This window comes from Pyrus communis, chromosome 2, assembly GCF_041283825.1.
Source record: "Pyrus communis isolate YQ-2024b chromosome 2, ASM4128382v1, whole genome shotgun sequence".
Classification (NCBI taxonomy): domain Eukaryota; kingdom Viridiplantae; phylum Streptophyta; class Magnoliopsida; order Rosales; family Rosaceae; genus Pyrus; species Pyrus communis.
Genome location: NC_142566.1, coordinates 79,480 through 93,762, shown reverse-complemented (window position 1 = coordinate 93,762; position 14,283 = coordinate 79,480). Strand labels below are relative to the sequence as shown.

General features: G+C 36.6%; 1 protein-coding gene across 2 annotated transcripts; it reads right to left on the bottom strand.

Annotated features, from left to right (window-relative positions):
* Positions 1 to 83: 83 nt before the first annotated feature.
* On the bottom strand, positions 84 to 12,050 carry XIF (myosin-like protein XIF). Of its 2 annotated transcripts, XM_088679492.1 has the most exons (40): positions 11,911 to 12,046; positions 11,645 to 11,773; positions 10,623 to 10,766; positions 10,349 to 10,494; positions 10,030 to 10,186; positions 9,745 to 9,803; positions 9,456 to 9,615; positions 8,852 to 9,001; positions 8,597 to 8,733; positions 8,362 to 8,508; positions 8,167 to 8,268; positions 7,963 to 8,020; positions 7,775 to 7,876; positions 7,652 to 7,689; positions 7,225 to 7,351; positions 6,976 to 7,146; positions 6,776 to 6,907; positions 6,527 to 6,633; positions 6,293 to 6,353; positions 6,014 to 6,191; positions 5,693 to 5,898; positions 5,176 to 5,295; positions 4,988 to 5,086; positions 4,550 to 4,765; positions 3,960 to 4,099; positions 3,749 to 3,850; positions 3,353 to 3,461; positions 3,223 to 3,265; positions 3,073 to 3,134; positions 2,796 to 2,966; positions 2,527 to 2,688; positions 2,243 to 2,449; positions 1,986 to 2,135; positions 1,838 to 1,908; positions 1,631 to 1,730; positions 1,482 to 1,538; positions 1,306 to 1,362; positions 993 to 1,073; positions 759 to 847; positions 84 to 629 (listed from the first exon to the last, which is right to left on the bottom strand). In XM_088679492.1, exons 1-40 carry the CDS (start codon positions 11,911 to 11,913, stop codon positions 506 to 508), a joined length of 4,674 nt encoding a protein of 1,557 aa, XP_088535618.1. In that variant the 5' UTR covers positions 11,914 to 12,046; the 3' UTR covers positions 84 to 505. The 2 variants fall into 2 exon arrangements, with proteins under 2 accessions (XP_088535618.1, XP_088535615.1); XM_088679489.1 differs by lacking the exon at positions 3,223 to 3,265 and having other exon boundaries at positions 3,073 to 3,132; positions 11,911 to 12,050.
* Between the last annotated feature and the right edge of the window lie 2,233 nt (positions 12,051 to 14,283).

The window sequence follows — 14,283 nt, the reverse complement described above, 5'->3', positions numbered from 1 at the left end:
TAGTCTTCCAACAGTATTGGGACAAAACATATTAATGAAATACAGAGGTAGAAGCAACAACGATTTGCTCTACCAAATTCATCTTCTGGTTCAAATTTCTCCTCTATTCATTAACAAACATATTACAACTCAATCATGGAACTCTAGCAAGGGAGGGCATGGTAACCCATCCTTGTTCAGCACATAAATCATTCTTTCCCCGGAGAACCATAAACATAAAACAAAAGAAAATGCATGTCCATGATCGAATCTCTAATTATAGAAAAAAGTAATTATATATGAACAAAAGACGACACTGGCGAAAACAACGGTAAGGTGCAATTTAGACAATGGAGGATATATGTTATCTGCAACCATTTTTGTGTAGTGAGCTTGGGCACTCACTCTAGGAGAATCGAAAGTAGCCTCAATTTGTTTGTTCCAATTGTTGATGGTGTGAATATAGAAGGGAAAAATTCAATACATATTTATCTGAATGCTCATGCACTGATTAGTTCAAGTAGCCTCAATCTGTTTGTTGCAACAGGACGTGGAAGTCAGATCTTTGGTGGATGATGGCCGGTAGATCCACATCAGATAGGCTGGTATCAATGAAGGATGTGCACATTTCTTCCATTGAAAAAGGTATGCTGCAAATCAATTATGCAAGCCATTTTTAGTATGTAACTTGGGTCTGGTAGTGTTGGAGATTGTGTGTAAGTAGAGGCTGAATTCCATACTTCAAATCTTTAAGAAGTTAATGACTAATATTATATTACCTGGAATCAACATCAAGCAGGAAGGAATTATTGAGCATGTTCATGTTGATTGAATCCTCCGCCATCAGAACTCTCATTTGTCCAATAACCTGATGCAACAAAACAAATCCCCAGATGGAGAAAAAAATGGGATACAGTTTACACATCTATATAACTCCGCTTTAGTTCTAGCATATATGCGCTCTCATGACAACCCAATTTAGCAAACAATGATGCAGAATTAGTTACACTCACGTCTGCAGATAATCCCTGGGCTCCATATCTGTCGTCCCAGAACATTGTTCCAATGCGATATATTTGAGGGATGCTGAGTATCTGATAATGAAGTGAACATCTCAAAATTAATAAGCCCTTAATCGATTGCTATTGGAATTAATTCATATCATACCTTATTTTCTTTCTGAAGTAACTTTGCAAAAGTTTGTCAAGAGAAGGAAAAAAACTTCAAGAAAAAATAGTCTCCTATTGAGTACTAAAAATAACAAGTAAATAAGATAAGAACTAAGATAAAGAAATTTCGTTCATACGAAAAGACAGGTGGAGTTACCGGACACAATTCATTTGTGATTTCATCCACCGATTTCTGAGTTTTTTGGTGCAAAACCTGCTTATGTCAAATGAAGAATACTTATATGTGCATAAAGCATTACGAATTATTCTGGGTAATACATAAGAAAATAACAGAGGAATATTCGCTTGGTGACATAAGGTAAAGAAACGAACCAAAAATCCTACAGCCTGCCTTATGTGTTGAAGCTCATCCCAGGACGATCCAGCAAACTGTAAAAGTAGAAAACTTTACGAGTAAATAACTTTTCTCATTTCCTCGGTTAATTCGTTAGCATTTGTAACACCATAGACAGTTTTCGTGCCTGATCTGTTACTTTGAGACACCACTGTTCCAATTTAAGCAAACCTGCTTTCAGAAATTCTCCATTGCTAAATGAGCAGCACTCACGACGAAGCAATAAGCTGCGAGAGAAAGGATTTGGTAAATTTATTAGGAGTTGCTAAACTTTTATCCTATTCAATTGTTTGAAGTATTAAGTGGGTATCAAACTGTTGTTAAAGTTTATAACCTGTTAAAGAGCTGGACATTGATGAATGAGAAAACTTGAGTAAACATTTTCCTTGCGATCATGGGAGAGACCTGAAGTAGCAGCAGTTAATTAGTTGATACAGACAATATATGAACAAAAGTATTTTAAAAATTAAATTTAAGCTTACATGATTCATAGACAAAATATCTAAGGCATGATCTAACTTGTTGACAGTGCTTTGCCAGTGCATGTTCAGTGCCGATTGTTTTGCTCTTATATTTAAATGTATAGTTTTGGACGAGCCTCTCATTGACTTGGCCCTTGTAGATCTCGGTGCCTGTTGATGTATATCAGAATTTATTTATTTCACGGGGCAATCTTGGTCTGTCATGTAATATTGTGGGTTAATTAATTAATTATATATATATATATATATATGCTCACCTGAATGCACAAATTCAAGAATGGGCTAATCTCTTTCTTTAGAATGTCACGGATGGTCCCATAAATTTTCTCGACAAATGCAGTTAGATGTTGCTTGAATAATAATGCTGGGTACTTGGCCTGCACTTTTAACTTCCCGTTGGGCTTTCCAGCCATTCCACTGTAGCCACTTGAAACTCCCATAGTAATGGAAGATGAATGAAAACCCTGGAACCGTATTTACCGTGTCACATGGTTGTCACTTTTCAATACCCTAAAAAATATATCTGTATGTGAAAGCTTACATGTGCTGTTCTATTTCTACCAAATATGGTAGCAGGAGAAGTTCGGTTACGATGTGAAGCTGAATCAGTTGCACTGGTTGCCTTGAGTGTACTTTGTACAAGAAATACGAGGGTACAAGTTGTTGAAAGCCAATATGCCAGATCATTGATATTGTTCTGACTCTTAAAAAACATTTCACATTTCACTTTGATCAAATAGTGTATATATATCAAGTTGATCATGTTTAATGTATATGTATATATGTTGGTTGAAGAATGAAGGCTATTACCTCTACCACAGACCGAATTTTGTGAATAATCCTATCAAATATGTTTGTTTTCTCTGCTTCGAAGGCTCTCCACTGAACAAGTGCTTTGTAAATAATACAGGCAGCGACAGGCCTCTTCTTGTCAAATTGTCTGTCTTCCACAAGACACTTAACAAGCACATCAAGATTTTCCTGTTTATAGTTCACGAAAATATACTTCTATTAAGTTATGGAATAACAAATCATCTTCTTTTTACTTCTTTTCAAGCTTTTCTCTTATTCTGAACTTTCTAAATACCTGCTGCCTATCCGTGAGGGATCTTTGTCTAGTAAGGTGGGACACAACAGGATCTTGCTCCTGAAAGAATTTTTGCATCATTAGATTGAGTAATTTTGTACAGATAATAATTAACTTATCCTATTATTATTCAGGAAATTTGGTAATATTTGGTCCAAAGCTCTTCCACTTTCCCATTGCCATTCTCAAAACTCTGTACTATCAAAGAAAATCATTCACAATAAGAATTTTTCCAAAAAAAAGCGATGAATGAAGAAAAAGGTGATATAAAGAACTATGCCTTTACTAGTGGCTGAACCCTCTCTGGATTAGCTTTTTGCTCCACGACTACAGCCTTGCTGTGAAGTAATTTATTATCTGATTCCAATTCTTTCATCTTACTCTTCAAGCTGGATAAACACGAAAAAAATATAAGAATTGTACTCAATGTATATCTTTATAACTTTGATAAAGTATTTTTCAGTTGATTATCGACTCACTAAATGCTTCAAAATTTCCAGTTGACTATGAGTATGCTTCTTGTAAAGGTTAATGGTTCATATTCGATGGAGCAACCACTTTAACTTTTTTTTTCATTTGCAGAAAACTAGGCCAATCATAAGATAGTAAAAACTATAGATTATAAGATTCTACCTATCCACAAGGTGAAAATCTTTAATAGATTGCACATTCTTACATTCTCAGTTCTTCTGAGAGCTCCTCATTTGCTGATGGAACAAGAGCCTGTTGGCGTAGCACCTGATTTTCAGATTCAAGACTTGACAAGTTCAACTGTAACCTGATTAAGGAAAAAAAAAAGTTTGTCAACCACAGTTTATATTGATAGAGACATTCAAGAAATTACTCAGCTTTACGACAAAAATAGAAGAGCAAATATACAGGATTACCTTTCAATAGTCTCCTGAATGTGCACTGATTTCAGCCGTGCTTCGTCTGCCTCCTTATGCCTTGCTTTCCTTTCTTCTTCAATTTGAGAGTGATTTTCTTCAAATTCTTCAAGTTTCTTCTTCAGATCACTTAGCTCACCCTAACATCCGGTATCCAATATCAGTTATGAATATAACAGATGTGCACGTACGTACCCACATGCACATGTAGTATTTACATATACACTTCATTTAGAATCCGGCTGCAATCTCTTGTGATCACCTTAACATTCCATGTATCATTATTAATTTTCCTTGAACTGGTCAGGGTTTCAATTCCAGTGCCAGTCCCTCGTACCACCAAGGTTTCTAAAAATGAATAAATAAAAAAAGATGGATTTGTTTGTATCCGGAGCATTACTGACATACGTTACTCCGCACGGTTCCAATTCAGTATTTCGCTTATGTAGTTTTTGCAAGATGTAGTGGTGTAATAAAACTTAATTTTCATTCATCCAAAATTAGATTGCTGAACATTTGTATTTGTAATTTTATTTTATCATTCAATCAATTAGAAAAGCATCATAGGAATTGAAGTTGTAAGGTATTACCTGTAGTTCCTCATTGTGGCTTTCCAGTATTTCTAGTTTGGTGTTATCCACAACTGCCACCTCTTTGATGACCGGGGGAGCTTGTTCAATGGCTAACTTTGCTGCTTCTTTCTCATGGATGATTGCTGCATGGGCTTCATCTATTTGCCTTTGCATTTCATGCAAACAATGTTGCAACTTTGCAATCTCTTTTCCTTTAGTTTCATCAAGATCAATCTGCAACAAGTTGTTTGTAAATTACGTGTATCAACTTGCTTATGTATGAACGAAATCCATGCATCAAGGTTTGACATTCCTCCAACCACCCCTTCACTGTTAAATTTCAGAATCAACATGACTGGAGTAACAATATTGTTATTTATCATACCACCAAATAGCTAGCATTACCAAAATATGATGTAGCAAAATATTAATGCAGTACAGAAATATGACGTATACCCTCAAGTGCTTTTCAAATTCCAGTCGCCATGTTAGCTCTTCGACACGCTTCTCCAGCATGTCCTTAGCTGCCTTAAGCGCTCCGGTTTCTCTCGCAGCCTGCATCGGGGAACCATTTTTATTCTTCCCAGTTTATTAATTTTATTGAAATAGTTCAATACTAAATATAGGTGGATAGTACAGCTCACCATCCTAAGCTTCCTAAGCTCCTTCCTTGCTACCCTTGCTCTCCAGAGACATTGAAGAGTTAGACTCGCCTTTTTCTGGTGTTTATATTCAGAAAGAGCTTCAAATCTTCGCCAAATAGTCTGTCAGAAGAAAATTTGGTAGATTATTCAAAATTATCAGCTTAAAGTTACAGAATGATTTCTCGGAAAATAAATTGTTTTGTAGCATTCCTTGTATGATTTCTCGGAAAACTTTGTAGGTTTAGTTCACTCTATAAGTAAATCATTATAGAGATCTGTTATTTTCTGCACAACTCAATAATATTATTCTTCTTATCGTTACAATATAGGAAAGTTATCTATCAAGTTCTTGCCTCTTAGTAAATATGGAAAAGAGAACCACTCGACATTCTTAAAATGCATTTAGTTACGTACTCTACCATTTACTTTTACTTTTCTAATTAATCCAAAGATACCGAAATTCTCTGTATGCATAGCTAAAGTTTCGGTAGATTGTCCCATCCAGAGCATTTATGACCTGAATAATTTTTGCAGCCTTGGTTCTTCTCCTGTTTTGATGATCATTTTGGGCCGCCATAGTTCGTAACCCGGTTTGGATGGCAACTGCTGCTGCCTGCAATTTTGTGTAGGATATTCTGGCTTTGTGAGCACGTAGATGTTTTTGTATACGGATTGAAGCAGCTTCCTGTCTTATTTTTTCATACAACTTGCGCGCAAGTTGTCCTGTTTGAAGAAGAGGAGAGAGAAAAACCAAGTCGTTCCAACCTTAGAATATTTCATTCTATCATTACTTCCAGATGCCATGCACCGTACTATGGTAGTAGGAACAACATATTACCTCTCCAATGTTTCTGCAAGTGAATAGCAGCCCTTCGCAGGGCAGTGAACTCCCTTCTGGTTAGATGTGTTCTGATTTGCCTTTGAATGCATCTGGCAGAATTAACCAAAACTTCAGTTCTGCGTGCATCTAATTCAGCCATCTGACCAGCTCTAAGAAAAACCTTTGATTTTCCAATCTGTAATAATCGTCGGAGATGGTGATGAATTTTTGCATAACACAAACAAAATAATGTGTTGTATTTGGTGAACCGCATATAAGTTTGATGTCTAAACCAACCTGGTATCCCTTCAGTCCCATCCTGTCACAGATGGCAATGCATGCTGATTTTTCATCAGATCTGCACAGGAAATAAGTGGGGAATGAGAAATGAGATAACGTCCTGAAGCTAGAGCTCTGACACCGTATTAGCCTATAATCCCACTCTTGACTTTGAGGTTCAATGCAGGTGCAACTGAGAAATAGATAAATAAGAGCAAACAGAGCGATTGCTGGAAATTTATATGTACCAACCCGTCCATAATATCACGAGCCAACATTCCAAAGCGGTCGAGGAAGTCATCAAATGTTCTTTTTGTTGGATATCCAGCACAACTAATCCTAATAGCCTCCAGCACACCCTGTACAAGTACCATTGGAAGTTGGAACACACATTTCTCATTCTGTCTGTATTGTTTATTTTTTATAAATAAATTCAAACAATCGAAAAAAAAAAAAAAAGAAGAATTACAGTCTTGATGAGCAGAGTTAGACTTTACTCACCCCACACCTCAACTGGTTTAATACGTTGGCATTCTCAAAAATTCCAGGCTTCAAAACTGTATTTGGCTTAACACATCTGATATAATGTGGTTCTGTTGTGCTAAGTGTCTCCATTAAAGCTTGCAGTTGTTGCTGCATCGTGTCAATTTCAATTCAGATTTTCAGACTCAAGTAAAAGCATCTATGAAAATCTGGATTACCTTGAAACGGGTGCCTATGGAAGAAAACTTGGATTGTTTTGAAGTCTCCTCAGGCAGTGGAGGGAATAGATTTGCGACAAATGAGCAGTTCGAGGCATTCAAAAGAGCTTGATGTTCTGCCACTACGTAATCCTTGTTTTTATCAAGAAAATGGTCTGTTTGGTATGTCACCTGTTGACATATCTACATGAAGCAAATCCAAAATAATAATTTTCATTATGCTTGCTAGGTGTTCAAGAATGTTCTTACATCTCCAGCATAGTGGTTAACTGTGAAGTCTGTTCGAGCAAGTTTTGGCTTTTTAAATCGCTTGTGTCCTTTATATGTCTGATACATCTTCTGTGCAAATGTCTCATGCGTTGACTTGGGAAACATACTGCATATATGTGAAATGAATTACGTGTTCGTATATGCACTAACTTAGCAGCGATCATTCATGATCTTTATTCAACAATTTTCTTATAAAAGATTTTAGCTTTTCTTTGATTTTTATAGGAACAGGGAACGAGTTCAAATATATATTTATTATTTGAGTTATCATGTAACACCCTGCTGAGTAGTATTATGATTAATCAGATGAGACTTAACGATATAGATAACCATATTATTAGGTAGATTATATGTGGTAAGTGTGCAATAATATATCAGAGGTGTAACGAGTATGAAGATTACATACCATGCTTCATCGAGAAGGGCAATTATGCCCCCAGGCTTCTGCAAGAAGGACATACTGTTACAACAATTTCAAGGATAAAAACTTTGCTGCGTTTACATACAGAGCTGTATTAAAAATTAGTACCCTCTCGATAAGATCCAAAACATCCTGGTTATCTACAAATTCTACGTAGCTCCAGTTTATTTCATCCTTTGTGTACTCTTCTTGCTCCATCTTGAACACATGCTACAGTGGAAGATGCTTATCATATATAAAATAATCTCAGTCGGACTAGGTTTAAAGTCTAAAACTGTATCTAGAAATGCCTGTACCTGATTAAAATGTTGTTGCAGCTTTTCATTTGTTAGGTTGATACATAGCTGCTCAAAACTACCAAATGAAGCATTATATTAGGTCCTTATTATGTCCAAATTAATGAATGTAAATTGTAAAACAGTTTTATATTTACTCAGTATAATTGTTTCTTCTGTTAAGCTTTTCCTTTCTTTTTCTACCATGATTATATATGTATGTACCTGTTGATCTTGAAGCTTTCGAAGCCATAAATATCAAGGACTCCTATTAAGCTTGATGAGTTTGGATCCTGACCAATTGAATTGTTTATCTTATCCACAATCCTGCCATAGATTAGGAACCAATAGCTAGCTGTAGTAAATCTTTATGTAATAGAGAGGTAAATAAATACAATGGATAAGTCTATTTCTTCTTACCAATCGAACAGTCTGGAGTAGACAGTCTTCGCCAGGGCATCACGACTTAATGTAGCTGAGTCTGGATCAAGAGGTTTTGTAATGTTGCCATCAGGAGTCACTATTACACGCCTGCAAAGCGAGTCTTCCAAAGACTTGTTATCACACCTAAAATAAAAAATAAAAAAATAACCATGTTGGAAGACATCATAAAAAACATTTAGGTCTTTCCAAATTGATCAAATTAAGTTCTAACATGAGTAGCTCTGCAGAAGTTTGGAGGTGATAGCATGATTTATCATCTTTTAACTTGGAAGAATCAACTTCGTCCCCTTTGATGAAGTCAATGTTCCCAAGATGGAGGATTGCAGCAACCACTCGGAATATGGCATCCTAGAGAAGGATTGATTACTATAATTAATTTATAGATATTGGATAGAGGAAAGATCATTAATTGTCTGCAGTTGTTGTATTGATACAAGCCATGCGACTTGCTAGGGTCACTATATACCTGCTCTTCCTGGCTGATCCCGACAACATCCATAGCATTTCTGGTCTCCAAATACTCTCTTGCGTCATCTACATTTGCAACTTCATAGCAGGAGGATTGATTAAGATAGTGGAAAGTTCTCGCGTCTCCTAGCTTGTACCTCCTCACATCCTGTATTAAGAATAACATTTCTCTGCCATGAAGAAAAACATATAGATAGAGATAGAGAGAGCTTCTTAAGAGCAATCCCTCTTTTGTGAAGAAAGAAACAAAAGGATTTCTCGAAGACTATCCTTAAAAAAAAATCAGCCAAATCAGAATTCATTTAGTTCTCTAATGGTGATAAACATTACTTTAATTATAATTTTTGTGATGATCAAATGAGAGCTGTTTTCCCATCTGGATAACATTTGTGTTTTGTCAATTACTTTACAATCGTAGCTAGTCCATGAGATTCGAACTCAGGATTTCCTCCAATATATTGTAAACTGGATGCGACTAAGCCAAATCATTTTGCACTGAACCACTGTTCATGTGAACCGTTGATAAAGTTTATCTTTTGTAGGAATATGTAAGATTGATTTGGATTAACAATCAGAAAATATAATGTCACAGTCACACACACCTCTGCTGGTGCCGCACAAAGCATGTAAAAGCAATGGTAGTTTCTCTCTGGGTCAGAGACTTGGCAAACACGTGATCTTTCAAGAAGATATGTACGAATAGCAGCTCCAGAGATTTTCCAATGCTTATCAAATTGGATCTCTACAAATTTACCGAAGCGACTGATACAAGCATCATGATTTATAATTAGCTTGAATAGAAATGGGGAAAGCAGTATGGCAAGAGAAAACAAAAGATACATATGAAAGAAATTGATCTAATCAAGAAAGAGGTAACAAATATTATTTCACCTCGAATTGTTGTTTTTCACAGTTTTGGCGTTCCCGAATGCCTCCAAGACTGGGTTGGACTGAAGAAGTGGAAATATTTACACTTCACAATGTAGTTGCATAATAGCATATATAACGATTTAGGAAACTCAAATCTTTTCCTAGTAGATACGTTCCCAACATGAATGGAATATCAGTATATAACCAGTCTCACTCTCGCTCCATTTGACGTTGTTGGAAAGAAAAAAGAAAAGAAAAGAGGAGAAGCAGGGTTGCAAATGGAATAGAGAAAATACTTAAACTGACCTCTAAGACCTGTTGTTCCACTGTTCTCCCTTCTGTTCCTGATCTGCCTCCCATGAAGGCAAGATATCTCATGAGCATTTTTGTTGTCTCTGTTTTACCAGCACCACTCTCCCCACTGACCAGAATTGACTGGCTTCCTTGTTCATTGATCATTGCCCTGTTGCACCGAATGGAACTTGCTATTGAACGTACTATATTTTTTTTTATCAATAGCTAAGTACTATCAATTAAGTGTGCATGGTCAGGGTGTCTGAGATGACATGATGGAAACCATGACAATTAGCTAGTGTAGTTTTCAGGGCTTATTATAATTATATACCTGTAACAAGTGTCTGCAACAGCAAAAAGGTGTGGACTTAGCTCCCCAAAAGCAGTTCCTTTGTACTGCTCCATCATGTGGGTGTCATACAAGTGTGGTAGTCTCCGGAATGGATTCACCGCTATTAGGATGTTCCCAGTGTAAGTCTGGTTATATCATATCACTGACTGTCAGGCAACTACTTTTTACATCCATGTTATCTGCTTATTTCAAACTCATTGCTAAATAAATTCAATGCATATCTCCTATATGTTCATGCGGTAACTTGACTCACATATATCTCATTGATAGAAAACCGACAGGCTAAGTTATGCAGGACTCCCGGCTCATGGAGGTAAGCCAACTTAGTCATGTCGTCAACGCCTGCTGGTGGTGCTTCTGTGTCTTTTGGGTACATACTGGACATGTCTGTAACCATCTGAAAGTGAACTCAATGCCACCATTAGTTATATACAATTCATAGCTCTTAAGAAAGTGCACTTGAGGCATCAATTATAAATTAGAATTCGGTCTGTCTGGCAGGATAAAACATTGTCTTAATTATATAGAAGGCAGTGGGACCCTGGGGGTTTTCCTGTAAACCAAAGTTGTTCTTATTCTTCTAGGGAACCATTTCAGGTGGAGGATGCAGGCACATTGGTGAACCGTATAAATCCTTGCGTTCTTGTTGTTGTATATATATTGCTTTGTGTGGTCTGGTTGGTTGTTTTCTCAGCGGTTGATTGCTATGTCTATGGTTGATTGTTTGTGTTGTATGTTCATCAAATTCATAATATGGCGAAGGCTTAAAAATACACCCCTGAAATGTGGGGTGAATTTCATTAAAGAACACATATCTTCAACTTTTTCACACTACCACTTAATGCTTTAAAATGCTAACAATTCAACCCACTTTTGTCTAACTATGCAGGCATCTGGTAACTGTTTATGAGAGAGTGACTTGAATTGTTAAACTTCATCTACTTTGGCCTCATTTGGTATAGAGGATTGGATTGGAGTGGAGAACCATGTAAATTCAAGGCATATTGAAGGAAACTTCTCCCTTCTAATCCATTCATTTTTCTTCTTGTTCTGATCGTTTTTACTTGATTTTTCTTGCGTGCTACTCTTTTAGTATGTATGTATGTATGTATGTATGTATAAGAATAAAAGTGCCTAAAGAGAAACTCTAGATGCATGGTAGTACTGCACTTCTCATAGTATATATATGGTTTGAAATTCGTCATCAATCAAAGAAAGTGATTACTGAAGGAACCAATAATATTTAATGTGGGAGGTGATGTCATAGTAGCTTACAGTCTTCCCGTTTGTGGTAATAATGGTGGCATCTCTGCCATGAATTTCTTTGACTTGGGCATCAATCCACGCAGCCTCTGAATCCTCTGCCCAAACATGTGATCCAACTATGATGTTTATCGGAGTTCCCTGATTCAAATCATACAGCAATTCAAGAAAGATAATATTTATTTCATTAGTGAATGCCAGTGAATATATATATATACACACACACATACATGGAACAAGAAGATGAAGAAATATCATGAGAAAGTAAGCTTCATTACCATTTCTGTCAGGAATCAAGATTGATCGATCTATCTATCTATCTCTCTCTTCCTATCTATGTGATGGTCGAAATTCAATACCATTGTTTGCAGAGAGAGAGAGAGAGAGAGAGAGAGAGAGAGATTACTGCGTGCGTGGTGTTGTTAAAGAATGTTAGGATTTGAAGGTATAGAGAAAAGAATGTTGAAAAGAAAGTCATCAAAAGCCATAGAATGAAGGAAATGCGAGTGGACCACTGCTAGTTGGTAGCTCATAAAGCAAAAGGTGGAGCCTCCTTCTCCTCGCTTTGCTGACCCAATGGCTGGCAAGGGCCTGCCTAGCTCTTCTGTCGGTCCACCGTCCAATATCACTAAGGCAATACGATCAGAGAATCGTTGCAGACTTCCAGCTGACAAACAATTCGTACTCAAGTGGTTTAATTTGTGTGTGTTTTTTTGCAATGTTTTTGTTTCCTACTTTCCTTTTGAAAATCACGTGGTCATTGTATTTGTGTAACTATAAGTAATAGCGTTCCTCTCGATCATCGAAAAAGTTGACGTGGGTATAAAAATAAAGCATACAGGTGATGTGAGGCGAGGTGGTCTAGGATCTAGCTTTACTTGAATGAGTTTCATTATCAAAATTAAAAAGAAAAAAGAAAAAAGGAAAGCTCCTAATTTTTTCTTTTCTAATGGTCGTTGCATACTTTATTCATTAGACTACATAAATCACCTGGCAGTGCAAGTGCAGGCAAATGCAACATGTCATTTGTTGTCATAGATCGATCCATAAAATAGAAAATACACGTCTCCTCTGCCAATGTCAAGCATTCCAACCGGGGCCAGGGTCCAAGACAACACTTTACACCTAGAACGGAAATCAAACAATCGGGGCCAAAGGCCAACTGTCGCTTTAAAAATCTATTTCCACCCACCGCTACTCTCCTCTTTTTAAATCCATTCCATGGGTAAGCAACTGAGAGAGGGTTTCTTTGAGACATAATAATTGGCTTCATAAATGAAAAGAAATATTTCTATTTACATGACAATGTGACGTCATTTTATCATAAAAAAAGTTGTAATCCTACTAAGTGACGCAAACATGAACCCCTTGAGACGGTTGATGCCGGTGGTTGATTCCAGATCACATGGGAAAGGTCTTTGGTTGTGGGGTCCTAAACCCAACCTTATAAGCTCTTGCAAGGTTTCTTCTTTCACACCGACATAGGATTTTTTTACCTTCAATCCTCACACGCCCGCTTAAGTGTGACAAATTTTCAAGTCAAACACGTGGATAACACGAACTAGTGTTGGATATATCCAATGTAAATCAACCTTTAAGTGGTCTACTACAAGTAATAGGAATGTAATATTGGAGAATAATGTTGATTGTGATACCAATCCTAGGTGTCTTATATTGGAAATAGGATTGATGAAATTCTTAATTGAATATGATTATGATACTTGACTTGGAGGCTAAGAAATTAAGTTTAGGTTTCCTTTATGGATGGAAACCCTAGCTTTTAGCGTATATAAAATAACGGTCCCTATAAGCCCTAGAATATACACAACATAATGCTTCCCATAGAGTAGTTGTATGTGGCTAGGTGTTTGTAGAAAATCATGGTGTTGCCGCAACCTTCATCTTCCTTGTTAGACTTCCATGGTTGCCATGAAATCAGATTAGTTACTCCTTTGTTTGTATTTTAATTGTATAACATATAAGGCTAACAATTTGTATCAAAGCTTGACCTATTAAGTTTGAAGTTCGATTATTTAATATTTTCATGAATTGTGATTTTGATCTTACATCCAAATTGTGATTGCACTTGGCAATACCCCCCCCCCCCCCCCCTTTTTCCCCTCTCTCTCTCTCTCTCTCTCTGTTTCTCTCTGTTTCTCCCACCGAAATCTCGGACACAATTTGCTAAACTCAAGGCCAATAATGCATACGATACGAACATCGAAACACCCACCGACCCCCTCTGCAAAACAACACTTCTGCTCATTTTATATATAAATCAAACCCTCCTCACCATTTCTCCTGTTCTTCTTCTTTCACAAATATTTAGAGGGTTTTATATGGTCAGGTTGATGGCATTTTTATGCAGGCCTTTTTATTTCATATAATATGTTTTGGTCGAACTACCAAAATTTGGAGGTTGCTAGTATTTTGATCAAGCAAGCACATGTAATTTTTAAAAGCCAATTTGATTAGTCAAATTTGATTACCACCAATAGTTATGATGATAGAATGAGAAATAAAATTTGATTAGTCAGTTCATTGGATTAACTACGACTGAAAACCATGGCATATTTCAGATTTTCTATTTCAATTCTAATTGCTAATGTTTTTGGTTGGAATGTTTAACCATGTACTACTGATGTCTTTAT